This window comes from Leptopilina heterotoma, unplaced genomic scaffold, assembly GCF_015476425.1.
Source record: "Leptopilina heterotoma isolate Lh14 unplaced genomic scaffold, ASM1547642v1 Lhet_58, whole genome shotgun sequence".
NCBI lineage: Eukaryota > Metazoa > Arthropoda > Insecta > Hymenoptera > Figitidae > Leptopilina > Leptopilina heterotoma.
The window spans coordinates 3,710,245-3,736,961 of NW_025111131.1; the positions used below are offsets into that span (position 1 = coordinate 3,710,245).

At 28.0% G+C, this 26,717-nt stretch overlaps 2 protein-coding genes across 2 annotated transcripts in view; one reads left to right on the plus strand and one right to left on the minus strand.

Annotated features, from left to right (window-relative positions):
* Positions 1-6,493, minus strand: part of LOC122508824 (glycoprotein-N-acetylgalactosamine 3-beta-galactosyltransferase 1) — a 52,690-nt gene extending 46,197 nt beyond the window's left edge. The window contains exon 1 of the mRNA XM_043622388.1: positions 6,258-6,493. The gene's annotated coding sequence lies outside the window, so the exon portion shown is untranslated. The remainder of the gene's footprint in view (positions 1-6,257) is intronic.
* A 1,073-nt stretch (positions 6,494-7,566) lies between these two features.
* On the plus strand, positions 7,567-26,212 carry LOC122508816 (mitochondrial import inner membrane translocase subunit Tim13-B-like). The gene is made up of 3 exons (XM_043622379.1): positions 7,567-7,835; positions 7,918-7,986; positions 26,078-26,212. Exons 1-3 carry the CDS (start codon positions 7,731-7,733, stop codon positions 26,174-26,176), a joined length of 273 nt encoding a protein of 90 aa, XP_043478314.1. The 5' UTR covers positions 7,567-7,730; the 3' UTR covers positions 26,177-26,212.
* Positions 26,213-26,717: the final 505 nt, after the last annotated feature.

The following is a 26,717-nucleotide window of genomic DNA, read 5'->3' on the forward strand; positions in this document are numbered from 1 at the left end:
TAAATAAGTAAAAGTCGTGAAAAAAATTATGTTATATTGAGGAACAGTTCTTGAATTTAATTTGGCATGAGGAGACATTCACGTTTATTAATAAAAGGTTTTTTTCTTTCATACACGTGTGAATTTCAACTTCGAAAACATAAGGGTTAGTTCGCGACGTCAGGTGATGGACTCGGTGATGCTCGGGTGAAATCGGTTAAGTCCGCCCGCAGTCCTTCCAAAATTGGTATGTTACGTTAGAATGTCTGTTATATATTCTATCTATATGTGTAAAAAAGGTTAGAATTACCGTATTATTTCACAAACAAAAACTGGCATCTTATTCTTTTCTAAAGAAAAATAAGACTATTTCTAATGCAGATAGTAATTTTTGTACACCGAAGGTTGCTTAATATATAACGAACTTATCATATTTTCGTATTAATGTTGAAATTATTAGCACAACGCACGAAAAATCCTCACATTCTAACGTACTTTTAGAATAAAGATAACCAAATATATTCAATATTAGAAGAAAAAGTTTCTCCGTGTGAGAAGAATTTTATTAAAATTTCTTAAATAATTGATTTGCTTCGAAGAATTTTATTTTATACAAAAATAATTGAATTGTTTCGAAGATTTTCATAAACATTTTTGACAATAATTGTCTTCCTAGGAAGAATGTTATATTTTACGAAAATAATAATTGTATTCTATGATCAATTTTATTATAATTTTTTGAATTTATATAAAGCATTTTATAGCTATGTGAAGTTGAGAGCCCCATCTTAAAATTTTTCAAATTTCTATATTGCATTCGTTTGTCCACGATAAGTCCACGTTTGTCCAACAAAAATTTTTATTTGTCCACCTTCTGTTAACAAGAAAAATGAAAAAAATGCATTTTTAAGTTTAAAACCACTAAAAATTTAAAAAAACGCTAATTTATCTGTTCCTGACACATTAATCGTTTGTCTAGAGTAAGTCCACGTTTGTCCAATAAATACTTTCCTTCTGTTATCATTCACATTGTCAGAACTTTAAAAAAACACTTTTTCTGGTGAAAATCAATAAAAATTTAAAAAATGCAAATTTAATAATTCCAACTACACTAATCATTTGTCCATGGTTAGTCCAAATTTGTCCAACAAACAATTCACTTCTGTAATCATATTCAATAAAAAAATTTTTAAAAATGTCTCTTTGAGGCAGTAAACAATCAATTTTAAGAGTTAGAGAATCAAACACAGAATCTTAATAATTTTTTAATTCAATTTTTTAGACAGTCTACGTCAAGGAAATCTTTAATCAAACCGATTGCACTTTTTTGCAATTTCGAAGTCTGGACAATCGTTTTTAACAGAAGGACAATCAATTTTAAGAATTGGACATCAAAAACAGAATCTCGATCATTTTTTAATTAAATTTTTCAAACACTGAACGTCAAGGAAATTTTTATTCAAACAGATTTCACTTTTTTGCAATTTTGAAGGTTGGACAATCGTTTTTAACAGTTGGACAATCAATTTCAGGAGTTGGACAAACAAAAACAGAATCTTAATCATTTTTTAATTAAATTTTTTAAACAGTGAACGTCAAGGAAATTTTTATTCAAACTGATTTCACTGTTTTGCAATTTTGAAGGTTGGACAATCGTTTTTAACAGTTGGACAATCAATGTCAGGAGTTGGACAAACAAAAACAGAATCTTAATCATTTTTTAAGTTAATTTTTCAAACAGTGAACGACAAGGAAATTTTTATTCAAACGGATTGCACTTTTTTGCAATTTTGAAGGTTGGACAATCGTTTTTAACAGTTGGACAATCAATTTCAGGAGTTGGACAATCAATAACAGAATCTGAATATTTTTTTAACTCATTTTTTTAAACAGTCTACGTGAAAGAAATCTTTAATCAAACTGATTGCACTTTTTTGCAATTTTGAAGGTTGCGCAATCAATTCTAGGAGTTCAATCTTAGGATTGGACAGTCAAAAACTGTCACTTATTAATTTTTAAGTCAATTTTTTTGGCAGCTAAGGTCGATGATAATTATAGTGAATTTCGATTGAGTTTTTGTACGTCATGTAAAGTTGGAACTACTTTTTTGAAAAATCAAAAATTTTACAAGAGTTCTGGGCACTTTAGCAATAGTTCTAGAGTTCTCTAACGATTTTTTAAATAGTTCTGATAATTAACAATAAAAAAAGCGACAATGAAAAATCATAGTGCTAACTTTGCATAGCAGTATGATTTTTGCAAAAAAGGGTTTTGACCTAATATTCTGAAAGAGAATAAAGAGTTCTAGAGTTCTCTACAAAAAACCAGCGTTCTGCAAGATTTAAAAAAAACAAATTAAAAAAATTTATGAAAATAATATTTTGCGAGTTCTGTATGTCAAAACCATAATTAGAACTTTGAGTACACTGAATTTTAAAATCTTGGAAAAAGTAGGCTTGTAACTTTTTGAATTTTGTGCTTAGACAAAAATGTAATTAAAATTACTTCTAGAACTCTTCGCAATGATGCTTTAACTCTAATCAGAACTCTCAGAACTCAGAATTTTATAATTTTGAAAATTTTTAAAAATTTCAAAGTCGCGTAGCTTTTTTGATTTTGGATTTACATAAAACAAAATGTCATTAGAAATACTTATAGAACTCTTTATGACGATGCCAGAACTCTCAAAACTCTGAATTTTAAAATTTTGAAAATTTTAGAAAATTTCAAAGTCCCCTAACTTTTTTACTTTGAAATTTAAACAAAATGTCATTAGAAATAATTGTAGAACTCTTTATGACGATGACAGAACTCTTTTTAGAAATCTCAGAACTCTGAATTTAAAAATTTCTTAAATTTTAGAAAATTTCAAAGCCCCGTAACCGTTTTGATTTTGGATTTAGAACAAAATGTTATTAGATATACTTATAGAACTCTTCGCAACGATGCCTGAACCCTATTCAGAACTCGCAAAATATTATTTTCATAACTTTTTTTAATTTGTTAATAACTTTGGAAATTTTGCAGAACTCTTTTGTTTTTTTGTAGAGAACTCTAGAACTCTTTATTCTCTTTCAGAATATTAGGTCAAAACTCTTTTTTGCAAAAATCATTGTGCTATGCAAAGTTAGAACTATGATTTTTCATTGTCGCTTTTTTATTGTTAATTATCAGAACTATTTAAATAATCGTTAGAGAACCCTAGAACTTGCAAAAAAGTGAAATCTGTTTGATCAATTGTTATCTTGACGTTCACTGTTTAAAAAATTGAATTAAAAAATGATTGAGATTCTGTTTTTGATTGTCCAACTCCTGACATTGATTGTCCAACTGTTAAAAACGATTGTCCAACCTTGAAAATTGCAAAAAAGTGAAATCTGTTTGAACAATTGTTATCTTGACGTTCACTGTTTAAAAAATTTAATTAAAAAATGATTGAGATTCTGTTTTTGATGACCGATTCTTAAAATTGATTGTCCATCTGTTAAAAACGATTGTCCAAACTTCGAAATTGCAAAAAAGTGCAATCAGTTTGATTAAAGATTTCCTTGACGTAGACTGTCTAAAAAATTGAATTAAAAAATTATTAAGATTCTGTGTTTGATTCTCTAACTCTTAAAATTGATTGTTTACTGCCTCAAAGAGACATTTTTTAAAATTTTTTTATTGAATATGATTACAGAAGTGAATTGTTTGTTGGACAAATTTGGACTAACCATGGACAAATGATTAGTGTAGGTGGAATTATTAAATTTGCATTTTTTAAATTTTTATTGATTTTCACCAGAAAAAGTGTTTTTTTAAATTTCTGACAATGTGAATGATAACAGAAGGAAAGTATTTATTGGACAAACGTGGACTTACTCTAGACAAACGATTAATGTGTCAGGAACAGATAAATTAGCGTTTTTTTAAATTTTTAGTGGTTTTAAACTTAAAAATGCATTTTTTTCATTTTTCTTTTTAACAGAAGGTGGACAAATAAAAATTTTTGTTGGACAAACGTGGACTTATCGTGGACAAACGAATGCAATATAGAAATTTGAAAAATTTTAAGATGGGGCTCTCAACTTCACATAGCTGCATTTTATCAAAATTTTATTATTTATGAAAATAATTGATTTCTTACGAAGAACTTTATTACAATTTTTTTTTAAATAATTGAATTCTTAAGAAGAATTGTATTAAAAATAATTGAATTGTATAGGAAAATTTTATTAAAATTGCAATTTTATCAAGCAAATCTTGTAAAGAATTTTGTCAACATTTTTTCAAATACTAGAATTTTTAAAAGAATTTTATTTACATTTTTCGAAATAATTGAATTTCTCAGAACTATTTTTTTCAATTCTCTGAATATATTTGAATTCTTTCGAAAAACTTTATTAGATAATTACAAATAATTGAATTGGTTCGAAGAAATTTATAAAAAATTGGTAAGTAATTGAATTCCTGTAAAACTTTTATTAAAATTTTGTTTAAATAATTGAATTCTTTTGAAAATTATATTAAAATAGTAGATATTAAAAATAATTGAAATGAGGTAAATTTTTTTAAATAATTGAAATTTTGACAAGAATTTTATTAAATTTTTTGAAAATAATTGAATTTCATTTATTTATGAAAATTGTAAACACAACTCTTTTGAAATTTTTAAGTAAAATTATTCATTAAATAATTTATACATAATAATTTTATGATAGTTCTTGAATAATTAAGATATTTAAAAAGAAATTATTGTCATGGAAATAGAAAAAATTGAAGGTTTTGTATTATAATTCTTGGCAATTTCATAGTTTATGAGCCAAACAAAAAAGATGAAACAATTCAGAATTTTCTTATAAATTCTAAAAATTTAATTTTTTCCAGTACTTTTAATAAAAATTTCTGAGTTTTCCCTGAATTCCTTGACCAATTCTAATTCCCCTGATCTGTAGCAACCCTGAATTATTAACGATAAATAATACTTTTTAATGCGAATTTTAACACTAGACCAAATTTTAAAAGTTTATGCTTTTATGCTCCTGTCTCCACTTATTATTTAACCTGTAAACGAATTAAATTATTAATTAATTTCGAAAATATTTTTCAGAAAAAGCATGTTTCTGTAGAAGAACAGTTGCACTGTCGATACATGAAAATTAATGTATGCTTAAGAGAAAAATTGATTCGGAGAGATTTTTAACTTCTTCTTCCACCTTCGATAAAAATTCGTATACCGAATGATAAATTCCTTCTTCTTTCAATTAAAATTATTTAAATTGTGTATATAAGATTAAAAAATAAATTTAAACTCAAATATCTACAAAATAATTATTTTCAAGTTTTATTAAAAAGATCTACCTACATAGAAAATTTTCAAAAACATTAATATTTTTTCTTATAAAGTTACCGTAGTCAAAAGTTACCAATTTGTGGAGAATTCATTGAAATTTGGAGTAAGTTTCAAATAAATATCAAATTTTGATAAATTAAAGTTTAGAACTATAAAATAATTTATAAAAACAAAAATATAAGAAATCTATAATTTTTGAAATATATTACATCAAGAAATTAATCGCAATTAAAAAGTAACAAATTATGAGAATAGATGACATTTTTAATATTAAGAATTTTAATTGCTGACAACCTCTGGCTCTTGTAAATTGATTCATATAAAGCAAAACATATTTCTCAGTGTTTTTTTTAATTTTGTAAGAATCATAAAGCTCAATTTAATAAATAATTTATTTTTCTTTCTGAGTGGATAATATTCAATTTTTTTTCTTTCACTAAATAGAGAAAAAAAATTATTTACAACTGCTTCACATTGGCTCCATATTGAAAGCATATAAAAACATGAAATAAAGAAATTGCTAATAATGGAATACGAAAACAATTATTTATTATGTAAGTTTGAATGGAAACATTTTTACAGTAATATAAATTAATATTTAATACAAAAAAAATGTGAATAATATTTTGTATAAATTGACATATTTTTTTAAAATTTATTACGCAATTTAATTTATCCTATATTTTTTGAGAATTTACAACATTAAATTGGCTAATTTTTCTTTAGAGAGATGTAATTGAAGGTTACATTTATGACAAAAAAAAACAATATCCATTATGAAGCATGTGATTAATTTTAATTGCAATTGTTTGATACACAAAAAGTATGTCTTACAAGTTATGTTATTAGAAACACTTGAATACGACGTGGCTTAACAAATAATGATACACTTTGCAATGTAAAAATTTTGTTAATTGTAATATATATATATATAAGTACGTACCATGATAATGATAATTGTTACAATAATGTAACTCTTCTAAATTATGTTTTATTTAAATCGATTTTGCTTATAAAAAACTCTAAAGAATGTATGATAACTTAAACTGGTAATTTAATAACTTGTGCATTTTAACTGTTTAAATTTTGTAAAATGTATCATGGCATAAAAATCATCACATATCTACATTTTATATGATTATTATTAGACCAGATTCAACAAGATTATCGTTTACATATGGGTCTTGGCACAATTAGAAAATTATACTTTCTCAGCTGCTGGCCTGCTGGCCGCCTGCCGGGCTATTGGAGAAAGGCCTTAATGGGAGAGAAAAAGACGCAAATATACGTTTGCTGCATTCTCTCTTATTACAACGCAAAGCAAAACGCTGCCATGGGACTGCGGCCTATACCTCCGGTGGATTGGTCAAGCAATCGGCTTGATGAATTTTCACGGTCGGATAACGTAATTTGATTGGCTGTACTAAAGATTCCATTTTCACTGTTTCTAATTTTCAGGAACAGTAAAAATAGAATTTACTCTTCAACCAATCAAATTGAGTGACCGGACCAATCCACCGGAGGTAGGTATAGAAGTACCTTTACGGTTTTGCATACACTTCTATCCTTGCTGCACTCATTACTCAATGCAATACGCAGCGGGCCAAAGCAGAATAGAAGCGTTATCGAAATCGTAATCGTAACTGTAACCGCAAGAATGAGGGTACAGCCACACGATCTCATGCAAAACTTATGCATGCAGGTTGCCATGGTAGCGTTCAAGAGTGAGAGAGATAGGAAATTAATCTATCTCTCTCACTCTTGAACGCTACTATGACAACCTGCATGCATAAGTTTTGCATGAGAAGGTCTGAACGCTCCCTGAGTTGAGAAGGATAAACAATATATCTATCCTTCTTTATCTCATGCTTACGGTAACAAAGTAGCAAGATTTAATTATTTTAAAACATGAAGATTTCTTCATTTTATAATAATATTCTTATAAGTTATTGAATTTCAGATTTCTGAAAAATTATAAAAACCGCTTATGGGACTGCAGCCTAAAGGCGCTCGCACAGCTCTGCATGCATGCCAATGCATGCATAGTTGTACCATGCATGGTAACACATGAGAGTAAATAAGTCAGAAAGGTCAGAAAATTCAAATTTTATGTTTTTCTCTCTTACTCTCATGCAGGCAGTAGAGCTGTGCGAGCGCCTTTAAAGATGTGAAAGTGGCTTTATATTTTATTTCCCACCTCTTTCCATTCTACATATTGAGTTGACCTTCTTATGTTCTTATAAACTTCATGTAATAAAGTTTTAAATTTTTCTTCTGCTATTGCACGCTGGATTTGTTCGGCTCAAGAAGGCTGTTCGGCTTTATAAAGTATTTAATTTAATTTTTCGGATTCCAAATATTTAATTGGTATTTTAATTAACAAAAATTGATTTAACTTTAAATAAATTAGAAAAAAATGGAAAGCCTTAGACCAGGAAGTTTAACCACAGCTCAAAAAGATGCTCTTATTGAACAAGTAAAACAAGAAATTGCTGTTGCCAGTGTACATGAATTTATTACGGTAAAAAAATTATAAATTGATATGTGATTTAATTGAAAATAAATTTTTTGTTGTAATAAATCAAAACATACTTAATTTTTAGATTGTGACAAAGAAATGTTTCCAAAAGTGTATAGCAAAACCTGGTACTTCACTTGATAGTTCTGAACAGGTAAACACATGATTTATAAACATAACCTATATTTTTTAATATTTATTTCTAACCACTGGAAAAATCGTAAATAAAGTTTATTGACTTAGTAAATTGCTTTTAAGATTTTTGTAAATTTAAATTGACTTCAAGATATTTGATTACAAAAATATTTCGAATTTATGTATTTAGATAATCAAATCAAAATCAGTTACTGTAATTTTTAAGTGGAATTAGAATAAGTTGTTTATTATTTCTATGTATAAGGTAAATTTACCGGTGATTGTGACCTTAAGCCGACTTGACAGTTTCAAATGTTTATTAAACAGTGTTAAACGGTATTTCTACATTAACAATTAATTTTTACGAATATAGAAGATTTTAAAGAAGTATAATTACTTCTTGTCTTTTATGAGTTTTATTATTTTTAATATTTATTTATAAAGAAAGTTTGTAATACCAAAATGCGTCAGTTATCGGCACTGGCAGGGATGAAAACTGCTTTAGTAATCGTCACGTAAAAGTTTTAGTAATCGGCAATGATATTTTTATCTACTTTATTGTATAATAATTACATAACTATTATTATTGATTAAATGTGGATTTAAAAGAAAATTAAAAAAAAAATTTAATTCAAAAATTAAATTACAATAAAGTGAATATAAATTTTTTTTAAATTCAAAAAATTAAATTAACTTTTCTTCACATTCTATACAAAATTAAGAAATACTGTCGTATTCTCTATATATTTTTGAGTAAAAAACCGTTGAGTTAAAAAAAGCCAGCTATGATGAATAAAAAAAATTTAATATTTATTCAAACCGTGCATAATAAATATTTAATATTGTTATTCCTCAAAGCGGGACATTTTTTTTCTCAAAAATATGAAAAAAATTTTCAAAATAAGAAATATTTTTAAATTCTAGATTTTAATACGAAAAAACGCTTTTTTATTTTTTAAAATCGGTTAACATAGATCCGAGAAAAAAATATATTCATTTGGCACAGTTAAAAATTTAAATAATTGTTTATATGTTTTAATTTCAGCTCCCACCTGCTCTTAAAAAAATTCTGTCTGACAAATTGAATTTCTATATTTTCTTTCATTTATTTCTAAAAAAAATTCGAAAATTATTTAACAAAATATTAAATGCTTTTAAAAAAATGATTAAGAAATTTGAATAATTTCTTAAAGGGACTTTCTGATTTAGAATTGACAAAAACATACTTTTTAAAATTTTTATTGTGATGAAAGTATTATGTACAGTTTTTCCCAAAATTCTTTTTAGATATTGTTATAAATTATACGGAATATATACCGGACGACCTGTAACTCATAAATTAAAAATTAAAACTAGATTCTGTTCATAAGTGTTTGTCAGGGTGGCCACATGTCAGTAAAGTCAGTAAAGTCAGGGAAATGTCAGTGAAACAAAATTTTTGTCAGTAAAGTCAGGGAAATGTCAGGGAACAAATTTTTTGTCAGTAAAGTCAGGGAAATGTCAGGAAAAAAATTTTTGTCAGGAAAATTAAGAAAATTGAGAATTTTTTCGACTTTTCTTCCAAACATTTCAAGTATTTATTAAAAATTTTTAAAAATCAATTTTTGAAGAATTTTAATTGCAAATTTTGAAAATAATTGAAATAATAGCTTCTAATTGTTAAAAATTCAATGTTTTCAGTATTTTCAATTACATATTTCAAAAAATTCAAATACACATAAAAATAATAACATTTTAGAATTATTTTTAATATTTTGGGGAATACAATCAAGCTCAAAATTTTTAATTAAAATTTAAAGAAAAATTAATTCGTTTTTTAAATTATACTAAATTTTTTTTAAGAAATTCAATTATTTTGGAAAAATTACATTAAAATATTTTTAAAAACTAATTATTAGAATTGTTTTAAAATAATTTTTTTAAGATTTAATTATCTTCGAACAATGTGAACAAAAGTTTATGAAAATTTACTTTTTGGAGTTATTAAAATTTTTGAGACATCATGGTCCTGTTTAAAATTAAAATTCTTCAAAAATTTGATCATTTTTATTTATATTTTTCAAAAATTCAATTATTTTTAAAAGATTTTACCAAATTTTAATTGTTTGTAAATTATTAAAAATTGAAAAACTATTATATTTATATAATTACAATTATTATAAAAAATTAAAATTTTGTATTTAAATAATTGAATTCTAGAAGAACTTTTGGGAAATTATTTAAATTAATTGATTCAGAGACGAACTTTAGTTGAAAATTGTAAAAAATAATTGAATTCAGGAAGGGTTATAATTTTAATTTTTAGAAATTATTCAAATTAATAAATTTTACCCATTTTCCGTAAACATTCATATTTTCCTGTAAAAAGAATTTTGTCAGGGAAAGTAATTTTAATGTCAGTAAATTGTCAGGGAAATGTCAGGGAAATTGATAAACTGAAACTTGTGGACACTCTGGTTTGTTCTAGTTAACAAACCTAAAAAACCATTTTTTTTAATGTATTTTTTTATTTTTTATACACATTTTATTTAAAAAATCGCAAAACCGCTGTTTTTGGGTCAATTTACCCCCGTATAAAAAACGGGGTATAAATTTGAATTTTAAAGGTTTATAACCTAGTTTTTTAGATAAGGAATCGAATGGCAATATTTTTAATGCCCACAATTAGTTTTACAAATCTTTAGTAAAAAATCAACAGTAATAATTAATATTACCTTTCCAATATACAATTCTATTCGATTTTGATAAATAATGTGAACCACAGACATATAATCAAATAGAAGAAGATTGACCACTTAAAATTCTGAAAGATCAAAAGAAAAGCCGAAATAATGGCATTGAAAAAATTTGTTTCGTAAAATAAGTCAATTTGTTTATAAAATACATCATTCAGGGCTCGAACTAGGTTCGTAAATCCCGTAAAGGTCCGTAAATTTACTTCATGTCCGTAAAAGTCAGTCTTTTTGCAAAAAGGTCCGTAAAGTCCGTAATTCGATTGAAAAAGGATGAAAAGTTTGTAAATTGTACGACATAATTTAGGAAATTTTAGAGAAATTACAAATGATTGCAGAAATTCAATTATTTTCAAAAGTAATAAAATTCTTCTCATAAATTCAATTATATTAAAATTTTTTTTTAAATTCTCGTCAAAATTTCAATTAACTTTATAAATGAGGCTCCGGATCTTAAAAGGGCATTTTTACCATTTAAAATCAATGCTGAAAGTGCCCTTTTAAGATCCGGAGCCTCAAATAATAAAATTCTTCTCCGAAATTATATTATTTTCAAAAATTTTATTAAAATTTTTCAAAAAGAATTTAATTGTTTTAAAAAAATTTAATTATTTTAATAAAATAATAAACATTTCATAGGAATTCAATTATTTACAAATTTTTTATAAATTTCTTAACAACGATTCAATTATTTTCAATAATACAATTTTGATTAAATTCCTCAAAAGAAATTAATTATATTTAAAAATTTAAATAAAATTCTTTGTGAGAATTAAATTATTTCCATAAATAATAAAACTCATCAAAGAATTTCTATTATTTTTAATACAATTTTAATCAAATTCTTCGAAAAATGTAATTATTCTTAAAATTTTTATTAAAATTCGTCATCAATTAAAAAATTTGTTGGTAAAATTCTTTATAAGAATTCAATTTTAAGAAATATTCAATAATTCAATAAATTATTTATTTTTTATTCAATAATTGAATTTTAATAAAAATTGATTAAAAAATGAATTTCAGTTAAAATTTTAGATAATAATTGAATATTAAAGCAATATAGCGTGAATTTTTATAAATAATTGAATTTTGAAATTAATTTTTTTTTTTAAATGTTAATTAAATTTTTTTTATATTATTTGAAGTTCTTATTTCGTAAAATTGAATATTGTAAACAAATGTATTTGAAAATTGTCAAAGTTCTTTTAGTTAAAAATTCTTGAAAATAATAATTAAATTGAAATGATGATAATAATTTTGAAGAAATACAATATTCTCTTAATAAAAGTATGATTTCATTGTATACCCTTTCGGGTCTTTACAATCTCCTCAACATCACTACTAAACTTTCCTAACTCACAAACTCTTTGGGGTCCCTACTTTTGCGGCTGCAGCCGACTTAGGTTAGGAGTGCTCGCATTCGCCTGGACATTTGGCCAGGGGAGAGGAAAACTGTAGAAAACCTACTTCCCGAGTACAACCGGTTTATTGACGTCGAGTCATGAATGTACATTTGAATAGCCATCACAAATGCACAAACATAGCCTCGGCGTCAAACCTCCTGTTCTATATATCTCGATCAGCGAAAAAACCGAGACTGTAGCGATATTTACAGAGGGTCACCCATCCAAGCACTAACCGCGCTCAATGGTGCTTAACCTCTGTGATCGCAAGCCACGAGTTCCGCCAGCTATACCATCGGTCAATATTCTTATAATATAAAATAATGATTTTATCTTTCGGACATCTTTAATTATTATAAAACATAAGGAAATTTAATTTACAGTTTGAAGTAAAATGTTTTCTTATTTGACTCCGACTGGTTATATTTTTGTTCATGAATGGTCCGTAATTTTTAATTTTTGTTCCGTAAAGTACGTATTTTTAAATACTTTAAAATGTTCATTTTATATTCATAATTTATAACGTTGGTAACGTTTACAATGATTTAGAAGAAAAAATAATTTTCTATTCAAACTTTTGTCTTAATAAAACTTTTACAATGTTTCTTGTATAAAAAGTTAAAAAAAGAAAATTTTGTAAGTACGCAAAATATTGTTTTCTGAGTGAAAACAGTTTTTTTCTTTAAATTGTTGATAACAAACGTTGTGAACTTTTCCACGTCATTTGTGAGTGTTATCAAATAAAATTTAAGCAATGCATTTTTTGTAACCCCTTATTATGTCGATTCTTAAAACCCAGAAAAAAATTTTATAAAGACCTGGAAAACCACGAATTGTAAGGGAAATTTTTTTCAGATAATATGTAAATAAATTTACTTCAAAAAGTTTTTAAAATTTTTTCCACGTAATGTATCACAATATCCAAAAAGAATTTTGGGAAAAACTGTAATACTATTTTCACAATAAAAGTTTTAAAAAGTGTCTTTTTTGTCAATTCTAAACCAGAAAGTCCCCTTAATTTTTTAAACACGATTTTTAATAAAATTTTGACTTTTTTGAAATAGATAAAAAATTATCATATAATTTCTATTTACAATGATCAAACTGTTTATTATTCTATATTTATACTGCCATAAGTCTGATTTTATTTGTAGAGATTAAAAATACTATTTTAATAATATTGTTTTGGTATAATTAACTAATTTTTTCTTTAATTATTTTTTATGGCTTATTTCACCAACCTCAATTAAAAGTTAATCAATGATTAAAGACAGTTTAACGGCTCATGACTGGTTGATTGAGGATTAATCATTAATTATCTTTTAATCAATATTAGTGAAACTGGCCCATAATTTAATAATGAAAATCAATGGGAATATAAATTATAGTTTTAATTCATGATCAATTGTATTCTTTTAATAATTGAAGAGGAATGTGCACCTGCGCTTTAGCGCGCGTATCTTATGCTACTTGTTTATTTAATGATACTGAATACAATAACAAGTTGCTCACTTCATGATCATTTATTTTCCTCATTATTTTTTTGTAGAATAATTATTTCAAAGTGTTAAGTTAAGTTTATAAAAAATAAAAAATTTTAATTTTTTGTTTAATATAAAAATAGCTATTAGAGTGTATGTGGGTATTGCTACAAGTGCCCCATTTACTACGAATTTCATCTAAAATATAAAATAATACTTAATTTGAAAGAAAAAGTGCTTTTTAACCCCTTAGCAGTGTAGTCAAAATAAGCTTTTCGTGCCACAAATGAGCAAAAAAAAATTTTTTTTTTAATTACTTGATATTATTATATTTTATGTTTTCGGGGTCGCTGAATCCGAATATGGCGGCTTAAAAATTTAAAAGTTTCCGTACTTGACTATAATACTCACTTGGGGTGTTTTTTGGGTCGCTGCTTTCGAATATCTGGTTAAAATTTTTAAATTCAAAATGGCGACCGAAAAATTTTTAAAGTTTTCGGATTTGGCTAAAAATGCGCATTTTAGGGTTTTTGGAGACACTGAATTAGAATATTTGGTTAAAATTTTATAATTCGAAATGGCGACTTCAAGATGTCAACTAAAAATTTAAAAGTTTACGAATGTGGTTATAAACAGTTATTTGAGTCTTTTGGGGTTTATATATTTTTATATATGTATAATATATTTTACATATATTATATTTTTATATTTATATATATTTACACAAACTATTTAAAACACCGGTCTTAGTCAAATCCGGAGTCACGAACTATTTAATTTAATTACTATTATTAAATTTTTTAATATAGATCGATTTTGAGTATTTCACAATGTTTTAAAACATCGGACATATTAATTTCTCTGCTTTAAGTTTTAAGAACTAATTTGAGATCTTTACATTTTTTTGGTTGCCATTTTGGAGCCGCTATTTTTAATTTTGGATTAAATATTTGGATTTGGAGACCTCAAAAACCCCCGAATGAGCATTTTCAGCCAAATTCGTAAACTTAAAAAAAAAATTTGTCGCCATTTTGAAGACGCCATTTTGAATTTCAAAATTTTAACCAAATATTCGAATTCAGCGACCCCAAAAACCCCCAAGTAAACATTTTTAGTCAAATCCGTAAACTTTTAAATTTTTTGGTCGCCATTTTGGAGCTGCCATTTTGAATTTTAAATTTTTGACTAAATATTTGGATTCAGAGACCTCAAAAACCCCCGAATGAGCATTTTCTGCCTAATTCGTAAACTTAAAAAAAAAATTTGTCGCCATTTTGAAGCCCCCATTTTGAATTTAAAATGTTCAATAACGGATTTGAATTCAGCGACCCCGAAAACCCCCGAGTAGGCATTTTTAGCAAGATTCGTTAACTTTTATATATCTTTTTTTCGATGCCGCTATAGCGGTCATACACACTCGGGGCACGAATTATTTTTGCCTCTATAGACGTCAAACACTGTGAAGGGGTTAATAGGGGAGATTGAGGAATTGTGGGCTACACTTTTTTTAGCTCAATATCTTACACACAAAATTTGTTTTTCAAATTTTCGGACCCCGCACAAAATACATTGAAAAAAACTTTCGGTCAAATTAATTAATACTTACAGAAAGTATGTAAAATGTAATTCTAAAAAAGATTTTCCTCTGACAAAATATCGATTTCCGGGTTGATTTACTCGCTAGCATTCATTAAAGGTCAAACACCAAAAATCGCAACATATGCGGGATAGAATTAATAAACGTACATAGGAAAACCAATAATGTTAAAACAAGTTTACTTTAATAAATAATAAATAGGGTCAGTCCATTATATTTCACCTGAAGCCGTTGCGGCCTATTTTTAAAAAAATCTCATAATTTGTAAAAATGATGTTGAATATCCATAGAATTCATTTTTGAGAATTATTTTATAAAATTTTTTTAATTTAACTTAGAATTTTAATTTTTAAATTGAGTTGGACTGAAAAAAGGTTAGATTGACAGTTATGTAAATTTAATAAAAAAGCATGGAAATAATTTAGATAATAGAAATTTCTTGAATGATATTTGTTAAAAATGAGTTAATTTACTTGTATAAATAGATTATTATGTAAACATACTCAAAATAATAGATAAAAATTGATTTTAAAATTTACCTATGAAATGTCAAAAGTCACTACATTTTAATTACATTTTTCTAAAAAGTTTATAAATATTAAAAAATGTATTACTATTTAATGTAAAGTATTTTCAATTTACTTTCATAATATGTGCTAACATTTTAATTTTATAATATACAAATAGGAAAAATTTTACCTTTAATATTGAGTGTTTCATGATTTTCCGTGATTTTAATTACTTATTTCTTCTCAGGTGCAAGACTAAAAAATCCAATTTTTGTCTTAATATTTAAGTTTGAACTTCTTTTCCATTCTATTAAATTTTGGTGATGGAGAACGAGCTACTTTTCAGTTTAAATTTAGTTGAAAAAATCTACTGAAAAAACGAATTTGTTGGTTAAAATGCAAGTAGATTTTTGCATGACTATTGAGATAGCCAACTTCAGTGTTATAAAATTACCTGCATTTTAACCAACAAACTCGCTTTTGGAAGCAGATTTTTTAAACATGAATAAAACTACAAAGTAGCTCGTTCTCCATCACCAAAATTTATTAATAAATAATAAATAATAATAAATAATAAATAAGAAATAATAAATAATAAATAGTAAATAATGAATAATAAATAAATGATAAATATTAAATAACAAACAAATAATAAATAAGAAAAAGAAGTAACATTTCCTCCGTCCATTGAAGGCAAGAAAGTTACTTCTATCCAATCAAGGGAAGAAGTAACATATCCTCCGGCCATTTAAGGCAGGAAATCATAGATCCGGCCAATTAAGGCAAGAGTTTGTTACTTCCATCCAATCAAGGGAAGAAGTAACATTTTCTCCAACAATTGAAGGCAAGAAAGTTACTTCCATCCAATCAAGGGAAGAAGTAACATATCCTCCGGCCATTTAATGCAGGAAATCATAGTTCCAGCCAGTTAAGGCAAGAGTTTGTTACTTCCATCCAATCAAGGGAAGAAGTAACATTTTCTCCAACAATTGAAGGCAAGAAAGTTACTTCCATCCAATCAAGGGAAGAAGTAATATTTTCTCCGGCCATTGAAGGCAAGAAAGTTACTTTCATCCAATCAAGGGAAGAAGTAATATTTTCTCCGGCCATTGAAGGCAAGAAAGTTACTTCCATCCAATCAAGGGAAGAAGTAATATTTTCTCTGGCCATTGAAGGCATGAAAGTTACTTCCATCCAATCAAGAAAAGAAGTAACATTTTTTCCGGATATTTAGGGCAGGAAATCATAGACCCGGCCAGTTAAGGCAAGAATGTGTTACTTCCATCAAATCAAGGGAAGAAGTAACATATCCTCCGGCCATTTAAGGCAGGAAATCATTGATCTAGCCTGTTAAGACAAGAATTAGCGATTTTTCTAGCCATTAAGAGCAAGAGTCTTTTTTTTCTCCGGGTTTGTTTTAAATGTAGGGGTCTATTATTTCATGGTTGTCAACATCCATTGCAGCGTTTTGTACAGTTCTTAATAATCGTGTTGAAGGATATCTAACGTTATCCTCGTGTCTAGCGTATCCTAAAAACCAGAGAATGGATGTGACCTTGCATGTGCAGTAGTACCCTAGAATGGGATTGTTATCCTGGTCTTGATCATTCTCTGGGTTGTACTCTGTATTAAAGACAATCCATATTTGATGCCGTTTTGCATTTGTAAATCTTGAGTAGATACGTAGACGAATAAAATCTTCTTCAATTTGAGTGTTGTCTATTTCAAATGCATGTTCAATGTCATCGTTCTCATCCTCTTCTTCTGCTCTTAAAATGGTATCTTGTACGTAAGATGGAGCAAGATGTAACTGGTACGTTCCAGTTGTTAAATCTTTAAGGTAATTGACTGTCAGTTGTGGAAAAAGAGGAACATGAGCAGCAGTCAATAGAACCCATCGTGCTCTTCTATTTTGCAGATTTTCTAACTCTACTCTCGCTTGTACGACGTTAGGCATTCTACTGCGATTTAACATTTCTTGAGCCATCTCTTCATTCGCTCCTTCCATTGTTATTGGACCTCGATACTTATTAATTATTGCTCCTGCAATCCGAAGAAAATCTGAAAGATTTGGAACGTGAGATGTAGAGATAGTGCCCGAAAAGAATTTAAACATTATTTTTAAATGTCCATTAATTGCTTCTACTATCCATCTTGTTTTCGTTATTAGACGCGATTCATTTGCTTGCTCAGTAGTAAACTGTCTCTCATTACGGTCCAATAGAGGTGGCATTTTAGGCACAATACCAACTCTATCAAGAAATGGAATTGCGTCTCTATATCCTCGATCGACAACGAAAATATCTTCAGGTTGAATCCATCTACGCATGCCATTAATATCTCTTTGGAACTCTTTTATCAAGATTTTTGCATCATTATTTTTCGCATTTGAAAAATATGGTCCTTGAATATCGAGTATATATCCATCTGAAGCTACCAACACCGAAGGTTTAACCAAATGTTTAGATTTATGAACGCAAAAGGATTGTCGCAATGCTTTAAAACAAGAACTTTTTTCAATATCCAAATAAGTGCAATCATTGTAAATAATTGCTTTTGGATTTTCAGGATCTGGATTGTACAACTTATTCGAAAAGTCAGTAGTATGCCTTTCAATATACTCATCCCTTGAAATAGCTGCGAACTCTATATTTTCAACTACGAACTGTTGCATTAATGTTTTTCTAACTGTTGCAATTGCTAGACTAGTAGCTTGTCTCGAAGAATAATTAAACATTACACGTAGTAATTCATCGCTTAGACCTTGACGTAATTTTGTAAGAAAACACAGAAGATCTTTCTTAGAAACATAGCGATGTCCACCAGGTACTTTAATTGCATTTTCACAATAAGCAAACAAATCAAGAAATTGTTCCTTTGATAATGAAGTTAGCACATTGCATTCCTGGTCTGTCAATCCATGCTCATCATTGAATTTACCCTGAGCGACATTAAATACTTCTCCACGTAGAGCTTCCAGCAGTGATTGCAATTCTCGACCTTTTATTATGTACGGCCTATTTATGAATCTAAGCTGATCAACAATGTCAGCTTGAAGGAAGCCGCTCTCATCCAAATGTTCATTGCAACAAACGTTGTTAACTGGAATATATATATTTCGTTTAACAAAAATGTTTACTCTAGAGTTTAAAGAAAGCCTATGAACATTGTTAGGAGCATTGCAGACAACACAAGTGTGAGAAGATGTCTGAGATATGACATTTAATCTCATACACTGAGGATCTTCCTCCAACATTCGTATCTCTCGTGAAATAGTAATATTGCAATTATTACAGATACGTCTCTCAGGATTCATATCAGCGGCAGGTCGTTGTGCTTCGTTACGTCTCGTAATTGCGATTTCTCTTTTAACATCATTTTCGACTCCATCTAATCGCACCATAACTCGCGGAATAAAAGCATTATCGCATACAAAACACCGCATGCGACCAAATAAAGCCATTTTAAATACATTCACTCAATACAATTATTGCACGCAATCACCACAATATAATTATAATATACATGTATCATTTACAAGTATAAATGCAGAAAAAAGTTTCACATAGACAAAAAAAGTTAAACCTTCTTTATGAATCTATGCGTCTTACAATAAAGCAAAATAGTAAATGCTCGAATGCTATGAATGGTGAAACCACATTAAATATAAAGCATTAATACGACTTTACAAAGGGCTTCGAAAAACAAATGACAATCGTATGTCCTTTTACGATGAAAACAACTTACAGTTGTATGTGGGTTGAGTTAAATGACCGTTGTATGTGCTACATGCGTTGAAAACACAATGACCATGTGTACTAAAGTCCTCCAAAAACAAATGACAGTCGTATGATTTTTAGATAAAAAACAACTGACAATCGTATGTCATGAGTGAGTTGAAATCAAATGACAGTAGTACGTGTTACATGCGTTGAAAACACATGAAAAATATGTATCTTGAATCCTATAAAAACAATTGACAGTCGTATGTTCTTGCCCGTCAAAAATAACTGACAATAACATGTCTTTTACGAGATGAAAACAAGTGAAAGCCGTATGCCATATGTGAATTGAAAAACAAATAAAAATCGTATGCTTGATATTGATAATGTGGTTTTACTATTCATAGAACTCGAGCATTTACTGACTTGCTTTATAGTGAAGCAAATAGAAATAATCTCTATTTTGTCTTTGGAGGCTGGGATCAGGTCATTAATTATTTGCTTCTTAAAATCTACATATTTTGTCTTTGGTTAATAAATCATTTGAATCAATGCCTTCCGCTAATAGTTGCAGTTTAAATCTTGTTCTTGTTAGACGAATTAAACAACCAAATAGATAGGTGTCTGGTACCAATACCCCCAAAAACAAAATGAAGATTACTTTCGTCTAATAATAGCTTCTTTCGTACGAGGTGTACCCTGTGCTTTGTATAACACCTGAGTATTAAAAAAGCCAATTAAAACGGTTTTAGTATAGTATACTACAGTTTAGTATGCTATGCTTTGCAGAAAAGAGTTCAGGAAAGTACACTTTCCTGCACTTAGTGCGGAAAAGTATACTTTCCTGCACTCTTTTCAAAGTACAGTAATCAACAATTTTCTGCTGCATTAACATTTAAGTAAACTAGCACTTTTCTTGCAGGTATTACACAAATATTATTATTTATCTACTTTATTAGATAAAACAAAGATTTTTTGACTGTTTTGGCTTTAACAAGAATTATTGTAGTTTATTTATGTATTTATAGTTGATTGTTTGATACTATTTCTTATTATTATTTATCATTTATTATTTATTATTTATTATTTATTACTTATTACATATTACTCATTATTTATTATTTATTTATTATTTATTATTTATTACACGGAAAAAATTAATTTAGTACATTTTACGAAACTAATTTTGGAATAGCGGATACGGAGAGGAGTTTAGTATAAGATAAAACAGAATCAATAGTAATATATGATGACTGCGTTTCTCGAAAACTCAAAAAAAATTCTATGGAATTCACAAATGATCGGTTGGACGTTCTAATTCAAGAGTTTTGTAAAATGTTTAGCCTGAAGCGCATGCGCCACGGAAAAAAATATTCACGGAGAAAAAAACGAATAAAGCAGAAAAAAGAATTTCTTAATGTACCAATGAGCTCTCAAGACCATTTTTTCTCGACTTCTATAGGAGATAGATGATTGGTTCGACACATGTGACTGCACTCTACAACGCAATGGTTCGCTTGGATTGGCTTATTTTATTCTGACACTAACTTAACGGAAATACGCATACATATAAACGAATTCTGACGCAACGCACATACAATATAACTCGCACTTGTAGATGAAAGAATTGAGTTTCTTTATATACTAACTGAGGAGATTAAAACTGCGCTTGTGAGAAATGTCAATATACTGAATATTAATTTTTAAAAAAATCATTTTTTTTAAAGTTATACAAAATATTTTATGGTTTTTAAAATAACATTTTTTTAATAATTAGTTATAAAATCTCTATAAAATTTTTCAATTTTTAGAAAATAATTTTATTCTTAATTTTAAATTATAAATAAATTGACAAAAAATTTTCAAAATTAAATTCAAACTCAAAAAATGTTTATATTAAATTGTCTAAAATTTGAAGTAATAACAGTTAAAACTTGAGAAATTAATATATATATATTGTCATCGGTAAATATTATGATAAACTATAAAATTTATTAGACTGTAAATTAAAAGAAATTAATAATAATTAAAAGTTTGGATTACAAAAGCACATAAAAAATGTTACGAATTTGGAACAATGAAATGTGAAATACGTAAAAGAAAACAATTATCCAAATGTTACCGGCAGGTAAAGCAGTTCTCTTTTTCCTTCCACATATTATCTCTATATACAGCAGACAAGTTAATACCTACGCGACGAGACAAGCTTCAACATATCTATTTATAACGCGACTTTTGGTACACCCCGTATAGAATTTTACGAAACTCTGTGTTCGAGAATTCACGATAGACAGCGAAGTGGAAACTCAAACCACGCGTTTTTAGATTGCACGAAACATTTTTACCATTTTCTGATAAAATGTTCACTAGAAAATACGAAACATTTCTACATTCAAGCTTGTTTTATAAATTACAACACTGGTTGCAGTTTCTCGAAAATTGTTCTGCTTAAAGTAGTGAAAGTTTCTGGGTTTTTGAAAAACTTCGTCAAGGAATCTTAAATATCCGCTAGTGCGAAATTAGTTTCGTAAAATCTGCTGAACTTATTTTTTCCGTGTAGAACGTTTAAATCCATCAAAGCAATTTTTGTTTAGAGCTCTGTCCGTGTTGATGTGGAATGTCCCATATATATGTTAGGCTCAAAAGCCGAAAACGGCCAATGACCGGAAAAAACAGCCAAACCTAGTTTTGGCAAGTGCAATTTTGCCAAAACTAGGTTTGGACGTTTCACTTCGGCCATTGGCCGTTTTAAATTGACAAAACTAGTTTTGGCAATTTGACTTTTGCCAAAATTAGTTTTGTCAATTTGACATTTGACAAAACTAGGTGAGGCATTTCAAATTGTGAGAAAGACCGCTTCGTTATACAATAGGAATATATTTATATAAAAATGTGTCATTGATTAATACTATTTACAATAAGATGAAATTTCTCTAACAAAAATCCATTGATATTTTGCACATAAAAGTTAATTAAAAAAACTTTTTTAACACTTATTTATTTTTACACAGACTAATTTATCTTTACACAGGCTAATTTACCTTGTTGACGATTTCTTATTTCATACACACAATTATTCAATACAGAAACAATATGTGACCTGGTCTATGAAAAGGGACCTTACGTGCGAAAACAAGTTTTCGAGAAAACAGCAGTTAAAGTTTAACTTAGAAAAACCCTTGTAACTTTTTTTAATATTAATATTTTTTTATCAAGTTAGGCTTATTTTCTTTACCGTGGATTACAGTATCAAAATAAAAAACATACAAGTAATGACAAACATTTTTTAATAATTGTTTATATAAATTAATAACAAACTCCCCAAACATAGAAAAAATAATCTAAGTTTTCAAAATAGCAACAATAAGTACATGCTAATTCTAAACAAATTTCCTATTAATACGGCGGTCTTTCTTTTTCTATTCTTTCTTTCTTTCAATTTCTCACAATTTGAAATGCCTCACCTAGTTTTGCCAAATGTCAAATTGACAAAACCAGTTTTGGCAAATGACAAATTGACAAAACTAGTTTTGGCAAAATTTAAATTGACAAAACTAGTTTTGGACAAATTTAAATTGCCAAAACTAGTTTTGGCAAATGTCGATTTGCCAAAACTAGTTTTGTCAATTTAAAACGGCCAATGGCCGAAGTGGAACGTCCAAACCTAGTTTTGGCAAAACTGCACTTGCCAAAACTAGGTTTGGCTGTTTTTTCCGGCCATTGGCCGTTTTCGGCTTTTGAGCCTAACATATATATGGTTGTCCCAACCATGCAGTTTTTTCCATGTAAGAAAACATTATTTTAAATTTATAAAAATTTAAATTAAAATAAATATAAAAATAGAGATAGGGGGTTGGCGCGCGAAGCGCGCAGGGGGGCGAAGCCCCCCTAGTATATATATATATATATATATATATATATATATATATATATATATATATTATAATATAATATTTTAAGATTATTTAAGATTATTTAGGATTATTGATTTATGATTTTTATTAAAATAATAATTTACGAAAATTTTAAAATATTTAGGGATGTAATATTACATCGTAATATTAAGATAATATTACACTGTGTTATTAACGTAATGTTAAGGTAATAACCAGATAAAATTAAAATGATTATATATTTTAGGTAAAAAATCCACAAGGTTGGAATCGAACCCTGAACTTTATGTACAGTAATCAAGAGTCTTATCAGAAAGCCAAACTTACTTGTAATGTATTAAGGGAAGCTATCACCTTTATTTTGACCCCCTTAAAAATTAAATTATTAATCTAGGTAATATTTTTTTTCTTGCAACATTTTTAACTTCAAAACATATAAGATGGCAAAAAAAATTAATTTTAATTTTTAAAGAGGTTAGAATTTTTTCTTTTCACCTATTGCATATTATTGCAAACACATGCGAGAAGTTGTTTAAAACTATAAAATATACATGGAAAAAAAATTGTCGTTGAAAAATATTAAAAACTGTAACAGAAGGTCGATTTTTAATGTTCAAATCTTTAAAATTTGCCGAAATTTTGAAAAGCCCTGAACCTTTAATTTTTTCCAAATTGTGTAAACTTACGTAATTTGATTCTATGTTTTTAAGAATTATCGCATTAAATTGGAAAAAATTAAAGATTCAGGACTTTCGAAAACACAGTTTGGAAAAACAATTAAAGGTTCAGGGCTTTTGAAACTTCGGCAAAGTTTAAAGATTTAAATATTAAAAATCAATCTGTCATCGTTTTTAATATTTATTAACGCCAACTTTTTACATGCATATTTAAAAATTTTAAACACTTTTTGGCGTGCATTTGTAATAATAGGCAAAAGGTGAAAAGAGAAAAATTTTAACCTCATAAGTAAGTTTGTCTTGCTGGTAAGACTCTTATTTTCTATCCTGAAATTCAGGGTTCGTTTCCCACCTGGTGAAATTTTGTTCTAAAATATCGAATCGAAATCGTAATCAGAGCGACTCCGAAAACCCCCGAGTGACAAAATTAAGGTCAATTGCATAAATTTTAAAAAATTATGTCTTCCATATTAGATTCGCCATTTTGAATATTTTGAAAATCTGACCGGGATCGAAAAGAGCACACTCAGAACCTATAAGTAACATAGTTGCGGTATAAAATATGATCCGTTTATTAAAATTTTCTGAAAAATCTACACTATATACAATGTTTTATACCTATATTATCAAGGATAGTTTTTAGTAGAAAAAAATTATTTTAAATTTCTTGAATTTTTTCGTCTAACTTTGACGACCTGCATTTTCTAAGAAAAAAATTACACGTTAATGCCTATAAATAATTTTCATACTGCAGAAAATGACCATTAAAATAAGCCGAGGCGCATGATTATTCCCCAAATGTCATTTATCCGAACTGTCATTTTACCGAACTGCATTTATTCGAACTGTTACATATTTTAACAAAATGTCACTTTTGCGAATCGACATTTTTATGAATTGGCACTTTTGCGAAATATCATTTTTACGAATTGTGATTTTTACAAATAGTTATTGTTCCGAAAAGTCATTTTTTCGAATTGTCATTTTTACGAAATGTCATTTTTGCGAATCGCCATTTTTTACAAATTGTCACTTTTGCGAATTGTCATTTTTGCGAAAATTGATATAGTAAATCTATATATGCATACAAGTTTACTATAGCAATTTTCGCAAAAATGACAATTCGCAACAGTGATATTTCGTAAAAATGACAATTCGTAAAAATGTCACTTCGCATAAATTCATAAAAATGATATTTCGCAAAAATGACTCTTCGCAAAAATGTCAAATCGTAAAAATAGCGATTCTTAAAAGTGACATTTCAGAACAATAACGTTTCGTAAAAATTACGAATTGTTATTCGTAAAAATGATATTTCGCACAAATAACTTTTCTCAAAAGTGACAATTCTTAGTAGATTTCTTAGTAGTATTAATAAAAATAATAATAATATTCTGGGGCTGCCACCTTGGCCGGTTTTCGCCTGCCTGGCCGGCTGAAACAAAGCTTGTTTCCCATGTATTGACACCCCCCTCCCTTCTGTAATGCATAGACGGCCGGCTGAAACGTCTGGAAAAGATGGTGAGCCTATAATATTCACAAAAAACAACTCCTCGCGCTTCTTCTGCCATTTCGTCAATTTTAAGTGGCACATTAGGATTCATTTTTTTTAACAGGATTTAATTATGGGAGTGAATTAAAGTTTAGAAAACCGGCGAAACAGACACAATACGACGAACACGAAAAAACAGGTAGGCAGCCATTTGCAATTGTGTGAGAGAAGGTTAGGTACGCGTCATTACGTGATATATCTGCCCTCTTCTATCTCATGGTTCAGAATGTATTACCCGTTTCATATTACTTTGACCCTACCGAAACTCGATACAATGTTAGTCAAGAGTAAAAAAATAGAGCCATTTTTGATGTGACCTTGCTTTTTTACACAGTATTTTTCCTCTAGGGAGAACAAGAATTCAATTTTTACCGGCAGAGAAAAATGAGTTCTTTTATGCCCTCTCTCGACGCATAAAAAAGAGATAAGAGAGATAAAAATATTATTTTGTTCTATGTATATAAATTTTCGACAAAAACGATTGATATGCATTCTATTTAATATAATATGATTGAGAAAAATTAATAAAATATTTTTATTTCAGAAATGTCTTGCTATGTGTATGGACAGATATATGGACACTCTCTCACTTGTGGGATCTACGTATTCACGACGGTTACAAAGAGAACGAGAACGAATGTAAATAGAAATTGTTTAATAAATGGTAATGTTAAATAAATTTTAGTCTTTTTAATTATGTGACTTTAATAATTGTATGAATTGTATGTTTTATAACACCTGCAAATAGATAAATTGACGAAAACTAGTATTTCAATTAGTACTGGTCAATCATTAGATTTTTATGATATTAAATTGAATTACATGTACGATAAACTATATTATAGCACCACCTAAGCTTCTTAAAGTTAATTTCAAACAAAGAATTCTTGCTTTTAATAAAACAAAGTTACAAAATAGTCAGAGTGTTTTTATTTATTATTCCTATTGTGAGCTTGAGACAAATCCTGCAGGAAATAGTTATTTTCGTATTAAAGGCGCAAAATAGGTGATTGCGACGATGGTGAGGTTAAGGGATCGAGGGAGCAGAAATGTCGCCTGAGTCGTAATCACTTTCGCGCCCATGTTGCGAACACAATTCAGTGGTACGTAAGACCAATCCTCACCTTGGTCATCATTGTGCAGTAGAGATGATCGGATCCATGCTAAGATTATGGTAGTGTCAT

Bases quoted from the DNA above. Each gene is read 5' to 3' on its own strand.
- LOC122508816 (XM_043622379.1), top strand. From the start codon at position 7,731: ATGGAAAGCCTTAGACCAGGAAGTTTAACCACAGCTCAAAAAGATGCT. The intron at 7,836-7,917 runs GTAAAAAAATTA...CTTAATTTTTAG, and splicing joins GTGTACATGAATTTATTACG to ATTGTGACAAAGAAATGTTT. The intron at 7,987-26,077 runs GTAAACACATGA...TTTTTATTTCAG, and splicing joins CACTTGATAGTTCTGAACAG to AAATGTCTTGCTATGTGTAT.